General features: G+C 45.8%; 1 protein-coding gene across 6 annotated transcripts in view; it reads right to left on the minus strand.

The window, feature by feature from the left end:
- Positions 1-12256, minus strand: part of TRAPPC9 (trafficking protein particle complex subunit 9) — a 639688-nt gene that overhangs the window by 551928 nt on the left and 75504 nt on the right. For all 6 annotated transcript variants that reach the window (XM_058564989.1, XM_058564990.1, XM_058564988.1 and 3 more), the window contains one exon: positions 8298-8441. In XM_058564989.1, the coding sequence (XP_058420972.1) occupies positions 8298-8441 (144 nt within the window). The remainder of the gene's footprint in view (positions 1-8297; positions 8442-12256) is intronic.

The raw sequence follows: 12256 nt of genomic DNA on the forward strand, positions 1-12256 counted from the left end.
AAAGACGATGGTATTCAAACCCAGGTCTGTGACAACTCAGAATCTCATATACAAGACTGACAAACGGCATGAGAGCATGTGAAGGAATGGAGAAGAAAAGAGGGAGAGAAACAAAGGAGCACTTACCACAGCAGTGAGCATTTAGCTTCCGCCATTTACAAAGCCCCTTCACGTCTCCCATCTCATTTGCTCTTCCCAATGACTCTTATAGTTAAGTAGGAAACGTATTTATTACTCCCATAAAGTAAAACAGACAAAGAAATCAAGGCTTCAGCAACCTGCTTCAAGTTACCAGCTCTTGAGTCAAGAAGGATCTGAACTGAGACCTAACCCCAAGTCATTCAGCCATGCTTCCACTCCCCCAGGACTTTCCACGGGCACAGGGTGCCGTGAAACACTGTGAAGAGGGTCATGGGGGAGTGATACGTAAGGCTAGAGGGTCAGGAAAGGCCTCTCGCCATTTGAGGTGAGAACTGAATGACACAAAGGAGCCACCATGTAAGGATCTGGGGACAGAGCAAACCAAGCAGAGGGAAAGGACTCAACGAAGTTCAAAGGAAAGAGGGACCTGTGAACAGCCACGTCCTGGACACAGTGGACAAGAGGAGAGTCGTCCCAGAGAAGGACACTGCCCCCTGGAATCCACGGGTCAGCAAAGCCGTCTGTAAAAGTCTAGGGAGTAAACATTTTAGGCTTCACGAGCCAAGAGGCAAATCAAGGATATTAGGTAGACATATAATAAGTGAGAAAACACACTTTTTTATTGACAAAATTCCAAATATAATAATTGAGTACTATTCTTGTAATACAGGTTTACAAAGGAGAAGAACAGGATTTTTTTCAGAGGGTGATGACATTTCACTTCATTGGGGTTTAAAGCTAAGTTCTCTATCATCAAATTGATTGCAGATGTCCATCTGTAAAAAACATTCTTAGCTTGAAGGCCATGCCAAAGAAAGGCAGTGAGCTGGCTTTGACTCGCCGCTGTAGTTAGCCGACCTCTGCTGTAAACCGCGGTGAGGAATTTAAGTTGTATTCAAGCACAATGACAGGTCACGTAGGCTGTAAGCAGGAGGGTGAGATAATCTGATGTGTGTTTTTAAAAGGTCACCCAGGCTGCTTGGTGAAGAAGGGGCTGCAGAGGGAGACAAGGGGGAAAGCAGGGAGATCCACGAGGGGTACAGTGTGGTCCAGGAACGAGACGCAGTGCTGTGACTGAGACACTCATGAGGGAGAGAGATCTGGTCCAGGTACAGCTACCGAGACCTACCGATGGTTTGAAGGAGGATGTCAGAAAAGAAGAACCAAAGACAACTCCCAGGGTGTTAGGTGAAGAAAGATGAGAAACAGCTTTGGGGGAAGACGAAACAATAATTCTATTGGGAAAAGTGAAGTCCTAGTTAGACAGCTGAGTGGAATCAGAAGTTTGGGGAAGAGATCAGGGCTGGAGATGTTAATTTGAGGGCCACCAGCACATAAATGGCATTTAAAGGCAGGGGAGTGGGAAAACATACTAAGTGAAAGAAGCTGACACAAAAGACCACGTACTGTATGATTCCATTTACATGAAATGTCCAGAATAGGCAAATCCACAGAGACAAGAAGGAGCTTCACGCTTGCTTAGGGCTGGGGGAGGGGGCAAGGGAGGAGGGAATAGAGATGGACTGGGTTTGAGGTTTCTATCAGGGTGGACGAAAATATTCCAACATTATATTGTGGGGATGGTTTACAACCCTGTGAATATACTAATAGACTTTAAATGGGTGAATTGTATGGTATGTGAGTTATTTCTCAATAAATTTTCTTTTAAAAAAAATACACTTTAGTAAGATATTCGGTTTCTTGCAGGCAAACGCATGACAAGTGCTATGTGGGGACAGCTGTTTTGGAAGTCTGAGATGCTCAAACATCCAAGGGCTGTTGGACACCCAAAGCTAGGGCTCAGAGAAGCAGCCAGGAAACTAGGGGTATAAACCTCAGGTAAGTCATCATTTCATTTATTCTCACATTCACCTAGCAAGATATGTGTTATAACCCCCAGTTTATGATGAAGAAACTGAGGCTGAGAGGATGCAAGTCCTGATGTGCATGTCTCCATCAGCTTTCCACTCAGACTTCCATGCACTGCTTCTGGGGTAGAGGCCGGCAAAGTGAAATATTTTCTGACCTCAAGTTCCAACAGTCAATCAAACTCATGTTCTAGACTATAAGACCTGGATTCTGTGCTGCTCCAGCTGAGCCATGAGCTGACTGCCTAATCGAAATCTACTCGTTCAATGACAAGGTGGCAACAGCCACACTCCCAACAACTTAAGTGTGGGGGATGCGGAATACCAAACAGAGTAGAGACCACACTTACCCAAGTGCCAGTTACGCTGCCCGCTGTTCATTGCCCACAAGATGCGCCTCAGCACCCCTGCTTCTCATCCACCTCCCACCACACCCCTCCCCGCTCCAGTCAGACAATTAACAAATATAACGCAAATTATAACATCTGCACATCTTGGAAAAGAACAGTATCCAGATCTTCTAGCTCTCCAGGGTCCCGCTGGGGTCATTCTGCTGTTTCCTTGACAAGAGATTCCATTTCTCTCTCTGGGCCCTCTTAAGGTACCTTGGGCAAAAGAACCCCCAACCTCTGACCAAGGAGCTGGAGTCCTGGTCCCCCAGGAGGAAAACACTGTCTCAGGACGTTTATTAAGTGTTTCCTTGCACCAGACACATTGTCATGCGCTTCAGGTACGGTATGTCTAATCCCACGACAGCCCCGCCAGGCAGATGAGAAACTGGAGCTTAGACAGGTTTCAAGGCAACTCCGTCTACCCAGAGTTCTCCAGCAAAATGCTGAGCCACAGGAAAACGAACACACAAAAATCCTTCAGATCGCAACAGAGACAAGCCCAACAACCACACGAAGTTTAAATTTTACTAAGAATCATCTAAACTCTAGAGCAAGAACACTGCACTCTATGCCATCACAACATGGTAAAGCAACTCTGATGGCAGAAATGCTTTGAAATTAGGTCCCTCCTAATGCAAGTTCATTCACTGGCCCTCGCACGGTCTCAGTAGCATCCCCTTTCATCATCCCTCAGTCTTTTCATTGTAGCATTAATGTGAGCTATTGAAAGTACGTAATTTTTTCCTGCACTTCACCTACAGTAGCACATCCAGTGTGTGGGTAATCCTTATCCTCTCGCCTGAGACATTGGATCTGAATCCCTAAGACAGTTTAGCTAGCTAATATTTCCCCTTGCTCCCACTTTAAGTAATTTGATATCAAAGCAGCAAGTCTTTTAGTTTCCACAGAAATGGGTGTCAGCAACTACAAACTCATCCTGGAGCAGCCAGTACAAGGATCAGAATCAGGCAGCAGGCTGGATCTGGCTCACAGGCAGTGGTTTGCTGAACCCTACTACAGATGATGAACAGCCACAGATGGATTTTTAAACTAGCCAACCAGAAGAAACATCAACTGGGCAGCATAGCAAAGCATGTACTTAAAGAGACAGAAGCTTCATTCATTCAGCAGCATCTGAGGGCCTACTAGGTGCCAGGTGCTGTTCCAGATACAGTGACACTTCCAGTCCTGGAGGAGCTTACAGGCCAGGTAGGAGGGGAAGCAGACCAGCAACTCCAGTCGTGCAGCCCAGAGTGGCGGGAGCTGTGACAGCAGCAGGCGCACATGCGGTAGGCTCCCACAGGGCAGTGCTACAGTCAGCAAGGGGACCAATTCCTGGATAAAGTGACAGGAATGGGAGTGGCCACAGACGGCAGGTGCAAAGGCAGCAAAATAGAAATGCCACTATATTTGCGGCTGTCAGAATTTAGACAGCCAGAACACAGGGTGAATACGAGAGTGGGAAAAGACGGGGCCATAGGGAACATTAACACGTGCCACTCTGAACCTTTCACAAAGTCAGGAATCCCTCTCCTTTTCAGAGATTCTTGTGCAGTACATATCTACTTCCATACTGCCATGGAAGCTTGTAACTGTATGCCCAGTCAGGAAGCCCCAACAGAAATGACCCCATATCAATGACCATAAAAAGTAACATAGTCATGCCTCCAAAGAAAAGTCCATAAATCCTCAAGTTGGTACTTCCATCTAGCAAAAAATGACAAAGTCCTTGGGAACTGAGAGCCTTTTCATGTAAACAATTGCCCCCATAATTTATCTGGTGAATTCATTCATATTTGCACATATTAGAGGGTATACGTGGGCAAGGGAAAGGCAAGAAATCCCCAGATGATGCCATCTTCACCTGCAAACAACCAGAGAGGTTTACATACAACAAGAAGGCTAGAAAGACCCCTGCCTCAAGCCCAGTATCACTTTTTTTTTCTTTCTTGGCTGCTCTTCTATTCCGTATTTAATTTCAATGCAGCAATATCAGGACATGTCAATTATCAGCTCTATGAATGGCACCATGAGCTCTCCAGAAGAAAGGTCATCCAATAAATTAAAATATCTGTCATTAAAACAATAACAAACTACCACACAATGTGCAACATTCTAGTTGTACACATGAGAAAATGGAGGCCCAGGAAGAATTTAATTATTGATCTGAGGTTACGGTAATTAGAGGTTGTGGTTAGTGGAAAGAATCCTTTACACCTCCTGATTTCTGTCCTTTTCTCAGAAGACTCCAATTAACCAAATACCATCATACACAGGCCTTTGGGGAGACAGTGATTTGTTCAACAGTGTCCAATGTCCCAGTTCCTCTCCTGTTAAACTTAGCATCTTTAGATCACTAATTAATATGACCTCAAATAACCAGCAAGTTCCTTCTCTCATAGAGCTTCTGAGGGAAGACAGGCATTGACCAACTAAATACGCACTGACTCTCTCATTAGAATTGTGAGAAGTGCATGAGAGAAGAGAGCAAACAGCAGGGGCACCTGGTCTCACCAGGGGCTTGTACAAGTCTTCCCGAGGAAGTCCAGACGTGGGGAGTCATCTGATACCAGAGAGCAGGGGATGGGAAGGAGGAGACAGCCAAGGTCCTGCCGTGGGAAGGAGGATGTGTATTTAAGAGAAAACGTCTGAGGTGAGGCAGCTGAGGGAGGTGGAGGCGTAAGCAGCTCAGGGACAGGATGTGGGGCCGTGTCATCACAACTTACAGTCGTGGGAGACGCTTCATATTTAAATGTGAGGTCTGTGGGAAAGTGGTACCAAGAGGGAACAGAATCGTGACAAAAGGGGACATGGACGAGCCCACGGGTCAGGATGGCACTCAGAACTCTAAGGCCCAGTGAGCAGAGTCCACTCAGACTGGATGCTGCACCGGGCACTGTGTCTTCAGCGTTGCTGGGTCACGGGGAGGTTCAAGAAACCCACAGGACTGGCGGCAGGGTGGGCAGCACCCTCAGGGGGCTTAAGGAGAGCTAGTTGCCAGTCAAAAGCAAAAACTCAATATAGTAAGCCACAAACAGACCCATGCCCATGTCCCCACTGAACCCCAGCCTCCCCAACACCAGAGACAGCTGTTCTGGGAACTCTGCCTTAGTCAGGTCCTCCCTCACTTCAAAGAAATCCAAAGTACAAATCATGCACATGGCCAGCTTCGATACTGGTCTTGCTGTTCAAGTGCCGGACTCCACAGATAGCATGAAGACAAATGCAATTCAAATGCAACGCTAAAGGCACCCAAAACCAAACACACACAGCAGAGAAGCTGTGCCACCATCCACTGGGGACCAGTGTCCAGGTGGTAATTTGCCTGGGTCACCAAAAGTCCTAAATAGAAAGCAATAGCTACTCCACATTGAGAAGGACACAGATAACCACAGTAAGCGGTAAGCGCTTCAAGGACACTAGTAACAAAGAGCCACAGGAGTTCAAGGGAGGAGAGGTCACTACTACAGAGACGCCATGGAAGTCACTACAGGAGACTCGACGCTTCCTCTAAAGAATGCTGGGGTTTTGACAGGTGCTACTGGGAAGAGAGGCTTTAGGAGTGAAGAGAATGGCATGAGAAAGACACACGTGACATTCAAGGAATGGAGTTCACACAGCCTGGCTTGAATGAAGTTTAAGGACACAAGTGACAAAGAAGAGGATGAGACTACACAAGAAGAATCCAGTCAGATTCTGTGATGTGCCTTGGGACTTTAGCCTGATTCTCAACTCTTTATCCGCTTAAAAAACAATGCTGTATTTTTTATGCAACAGCTATGACTGAAACTCTTTCCTCTCCCATTTTAGAAAAGCATATTGGGATGCCCAAGTCAGACTGACGCACAGACATAAATATTCTCCCTTGTTTTGCAAAGGCAATCACACACCAACTTCAATATTTTTGTTTTGAAGCCAATGATAATTGAGATCTTAGTATAAGTTCCGTTATGAATGCCTTATAGGAATTAATGCAGTTAAGCCTCACACCACTCTAGGGGAGACGTGCGACTCTACCATCCCAGAGTCAAGAAGACCGCTACAATCACAACAGTCGGGGAAAAGCATGGGGAGACAGAGAGAGAGAAATACATTGATTTTAAAACGCAAAGACAGAGGAGCACAAACGTGGTAAATGCTGGGATGTGGGGGTGAGGAGTGCAGAGGTGGAGCCGAAGCCTCCACTGGGACACCTGGAATGAGGGGTAGCACTGCAGTAGACGATGACGTCCCACTCAGGACGGAACGATGGATTCTCCAGGTGACCGAGTGCTGCCCTCTCCAGAAACTTCTCAGCTGCAGACAGCCGCCTCGTCCAAGAGCATGCCGCTTCCTGGGAGCGGGGTGCATCCAGCGCCTGGGTGTGGGCGAGTAAAGACCTAGCCCCTCACCGAACAGCAAGATACCTCTCTGAAGGGCCATCCCAGCTTCAGAGGTCCTGTGGGGTCAGCTGAGACCTTATCTGCCACTGCTGGGAGTCCCCTCCAGAAAGTGCCCTTAATAGAAGAAAACGACTCACCAAGGTAACCTGCATTACTGGTCAACAAGGGAGTAGAAAAGCCCTGCCCTCAGAACAGTGCCGGACAACTCTGCGGGGCCGTCCCAGCTCAGAGCTCAGTGGGCCAGCTGAGGCCTCTGCTGATACTGTGCTGAGGCCTGACTTCTCCCTCTGCCCAATCTTGCCTCCTTCTCCTCCCTTCAATGGGTGTCGATCCCAGGAGCACTTCCTAATAAACTTCCCTCACATTCATCTCCATATTGGAGAGTGCTTCCCAGAGAACCCAACCTGCAACACAATGAACCAGCGTGAGCGACACAGGCAGAAAGGGAGGCATGACAGGGAAGCAAATGAGTTTTTTGTTTTTTTGTTTTTTTGGTGAGGAAGATTAGCCCTGAGCTAACACCCGCTGACAATCCTCCTCTTTTTGCTGAGGAAGATTGGCCCTGGGCTAACATCCGTGACCATCTTCCTCTACTTTATATGTGGGATGCCTGCCACAGCACGGCTTGATAAGCGGTGCATAGATCTGTGCCCGAGATCTGAACCTGCGAACCCTGGGCTGCCGAAGCAGAGCACGCGAACTTAAACACTGTGCCACCGGGCCGGCCCCATGAGTTCTGTTTTTGATGTGCTGATTTCAAGTGCCTATGGGACATCCAAAGGGAGACGTCCTACAAGCAGCACAACAGACATATCTTGGGCTCAGAGTGGAATCTGGGTTGAAAATAAACAGAATATGACTGAAACCCAGAAAGCAGATGACACCCAGGAACAGTGTGAGAAGAGAAGACAGAGGAGAGAAGCAGAAGAAAGCAGCCTTGACGTGCGGGCAAAGATACCGCATGATGCCATTGCAAACACAGTGAAGCGCATCCCTGGTCTGGGAAGTCAAGACACACTTGCCCTTGAGGGGAGCAGTGATTGGAATGCGGCACAATGAGGGCTTTGGGGTTCTGCTCATGTTTCTCACCTGGGTGCCAGGTACAGGAGTGGTCACTCTGAAAATTCACTGAGCTGTATTCTTATGAATTGTGCACTTCTCTATATAAATGTTACACTTTGACATTTATATTTTATACATAAATACAGGAAAAGGCAAGGGAGCCCATGCAGAAGGCTGAGAGGTAGAGAGAAAAGCAGTAGACCGTAGTGAGAGAGGGCCCAGGGAGAACAGGGCTTGAAGGACACGGTGGGCAGTGGCACCGGGCACCCAGGGAAGTGAGGAAGGAAGGACGAGGAGCCGAGGACACAGTGGAGCGTGTGTCTTCTCACCAGCAGAGAACTGGGAAGCATCATCCACCCACCTAAACCTCAGCCCGGTGTTTATGTGGGCCAGCGTCAAGAGTGCTCTCATTCATACTCCCTTGAAAAAAAGTATAGTTTGAATTCACTCACCTTGATCTGACAAAAAATCCAGCATGGTCTGTAACAAGAACGACAAGTGCCTGACAGAAAGAGCAGGATTCCCCATCCTCCGGGAGGCATAGACCAACTCATGAAGCAAACGCATCTGGACGGCGGCCCAGCCTCGGTGCGTGCCTGCAAGGAAAGTCACAAACCTCATAACGGGCTCCAGGAGGGGCGCTGGCAATAGAGCAAAAAGTGTGAGTCTCTTTTGGAAACATGTTTAACGTAATGTGTAAAACTCGGTGATTTCAAGACAAATGCCTCAAGCAGCAAACTCAAAGGGCAACAAAAACATCTCCCTTGTGCTGTCTTATCCCAGAAAAGAACTCTAAAGTGATATGTTTTTTCATACATTAAAAAAATGTTTCAGGGGCCAGCCCGGTGGCATAGCAGTTAACTGTGTGCGTTCCGCTTCAGCGGCCCGAGGGTTCACAGGTTCAGATCCAGGGCATGCACTGATGCATCGCTTGTCAAGCCATGCTGTGGCGGTGTCCCATATAAAGTAGAGGAAGATGGGCACAGATGTTAGCCCAAGACCACCCTTCCTCAGCAGCAAAAAAAAAAAAAAAAAAAAAAAAAAGAGGAGGATTGGCATCAGATGTTAGCTCAGGGCTAATTTTCCTCACACACACAAAAAATGTTTCATATTATTCTTTCTCTCTTCTGCAAAGACACAATTTAAAAAATGATCCACTTTGAAATAATTATAATAAGGTTACAACAAAAGATTATGTTTTCAATGGCATATCTTTGAGTCATAGACATTCTTTTTTAAAGAAAATACTGATATTTGACGGGCCTTCATTATCAATAACCAAGGACACTCAATTAAAAAGCACAATATTTCTCTAATGTATAAGAAAAGTGCAGAAAAGCAGATAGCTAAATTAGAAAAAAAGGTTATCGATGGACTTTCGTGGTGGTTCCCTCCAAAATAACTTATTGTATTTGAAATTAAAGGCGGGGGAAATCGGTTGCACAGCCATTGAAACGTAACCCTTTACGATCACAGAATTTTAGAGTTATTTATTCCATTTCCCTTTTGGCAACAATTACTACTTTTAAATATTTTCCACCTTAAAATCCTTCATGAAGGAGAAGTGGTAACAGGAATCCAAAACAAAGAAGTTACCACCTGGTGTTGTGTGTCCAGGGGCCCTAGTGGCTTGGTAGAAAAGCTGGGGAAAGACATGTAAGACTCCGATCAAAGGCTTCCTCCTCTCATAGCCCTTACTGACCTCCTCTCCCACTGTCCTGCCCTACATAGCTGACCAGTCCCTTTTGTGTATTTCCACCATATTATGCACAAATTTTGACCCCGAGGCGTCATCTGGCGGGTACAGTGAGGCACCTGTAAGCTCGTGCACTTGTTTCTTCCATCCATCCTTAATCTCCTTGGGAGCAAGGATTGTGTCTTATTCATCCAGGTCTCCTTAACGGCTAGCAGGATGCCTGACACACAGTTGGTACTTAACTAGCACGTGGGTCAAGTTGAAAGCCTGATGGCAGAAGGTGCCCCTATTTTTCAGACATGCAAACTTGAGCATGTAGGGTAAAATTACATGACTTCTGGGACTGGCTGTAAAATACCTCAACAAAGAACAAATAAAAGAAAAGGAATGGTATAAATAAAGCAAATGTGGCAAAACCTTGATAACTATTTAATCTGGGTGATGGGCTCACTGTAGTATTCTCTCTAATATGTATATATTTAAATTATTTCATAATAATTTTTTAATTGAAATTCTTGGAGCTGCCCACACCTATACACACAGCCACTTTATATCCTAGTAGTCTATCTTACAGAAATCTTTTGGAATGTAAAATGGCGGCCCTTTCCATACAACAGGGAAGGAGAGAAAGACAAGTCTCTTCACTATTTCTACATTGTCAAAAGAAGCTAAGACCAAACACCAAAATGAAATATGAGATTTTAAAAAGGATTAAGAAGCTGAAATCAGGGGCCGGCCTCCTGGCGTAGCGGTTAAGTGCATGTGCTCCGCTGCTGGTGGCCCGGGTTCAGATCCCGGGCACGCACCAATGCACTGCTTGTCAGGCCATGCCGTGGCGGCATCCCACATAAAGTGGAGGAAGATGGGCATGGATGTTAGCTCAGGGCCAGTCTTCCTCAGCAAAAAGAGGAGGATTGGCATGGATGTTAGCTCAGGGCTGATCTTCCTCACAAAAAAAAAAAAGAAGAAGAAGAAGAAGCTGAAATCAATGCCGTCATTAACCTAGCCATGAATTCAGAATGACCCAAATTAACTAATCTCAACGCTACCATATCAAGAAGGTTTTCTCACTTAAGAATTGGGCAAATATCTCTTTGCTGATTTTTTTGTTTAAATAGATAACGATCCACTTCCTACCACAGGCAATTATAATTAAGACTGAGCATAAATTTTCTTATCACTAAATAGTGAAAAAGTCATAATTTGTACGTGATTCAAATCGCTCCTCCTATAAAATCTGAATTTGTTTATTCTTAAGACAGATTTGCAGCACATGACCCAGTGATAAAATTTTCAACACTCTTGTATTTGAAAAGTTCAGCAATCTGAGAGTTTATTACATCAACTATTGCCTTTGAGGAAACCCATTTGCCTTGCCTGTCTCTTTCATAAGAGTTCCTGGGGAAAATTTAATGCCTCACTCAGAAAAAGGCTGAGCAAAAGGTGTGATCAAAAATCTTCATATATAACAACACAAATAAGATTAAATGATAATAAGCAGCCCGTAAGCTGGCAAATACAGCACACATCTGCGTTCCTACCTCAACTTTCTGTAACCACCTATTGAAAATGTTCATTTCAAGAAATAGGTAGAAATACATTTCAGGTCTTGAGAATACAGACAATTCACCTTTTATTCACAGGTACAGGGTTTAGAAGATTTCCATTTAGTTCTCTGAGGAATGTTTAAAGTGGTCCAGAGCAATAGTGGAGATGGGTTTAAAGTGATTTTTATTTCTTATTAAAAATATAGCCAGCTGACATTTATCATTTTTACGTTATCTGATCTCACTCCCTTACCTTCCTTCCCCAACTTCTTTCACAAAATGATGGCGAATGTCCCCTCCCAAAACAGAAGGCTGAGTAAAAAGTTCCAAATCACTTGGAGCCAGCCCAGGTGGATTGCTTTTACTCTGGAGCCAGCCTGGAGTTATATTCAAAGAATACAAAAAAAGTAACTGGAAAGCAATTTCAATCTTTCCTGAAGGCTCCCAGAAGCATGCTAAATTGGGCATTCACAGCGCACTGGAAACTTTTTAAATGCCCTTTCTTGTCTCTCTATACAGCAATGGTGTCATTGCTCTAAAAACTCTCTTCCCTCTTCCCTAACACTAACGCCCCCCTACAATGAAATTTCCCCAGAACACAGCCTAAATGAGCTTGTACACACAACTCTCCCCTTCTCAAGCTTGGAGGTCTCTTCTCGTCTCTCTTCCACCAATAACTCTTAGCCTTTCAAATGTAAATCCCACAAGTTTCTGGGGCTTGTCGAGTGATTTTGCCCTTCACTCCAATCACTACTACCAGGGGCCAGGAAAGGGAGCTACCCGGCAACACACACTTCTTCTCAGGGGGGCACGGGCCTGGTAGCACTTGGCAGTTAGTCACTCTGTTCCACCCCTTTCGCACTGGCCCCCGAGGCAGCTCTGGAAGCAGACCTCACCTGACAGTGTTTGCTGAGCACTGTCCCAGCACCTCACAGGGACTGACTCATTCAATTCTCATAACAACATCCCCATGAAACAGATAAAACCAGCATCCCCATTGTACAGATGAGGAAACAGAGACACAGCACACTGAGTGATTGACCCAGGTCACATGGCTAGTCAGTAATGGTGTCCCCCGTCTCAGGAGCTGTACGACCTTAGGAATAACATTTACCTCACCAAGGCTCCGTTCCCTCAAGTGTCACAAGGGGGTCACAGCACCCACTCA

The sequence above is a fragment of the Diceros bicornis genome, chromosome 21 (assembly GCF_020826845.1).
Source record: "Diceros bicornis minor isolate mBicDic1 chromosome 21, mDicBic1.mat.cur, whole genome shotgun sequence".
NCBI lineage: Eukaryota > Metazoa > Chordata > Mammalia > Perissodactyla > Rhinocerotidae > Diceros > Diceros bicornis.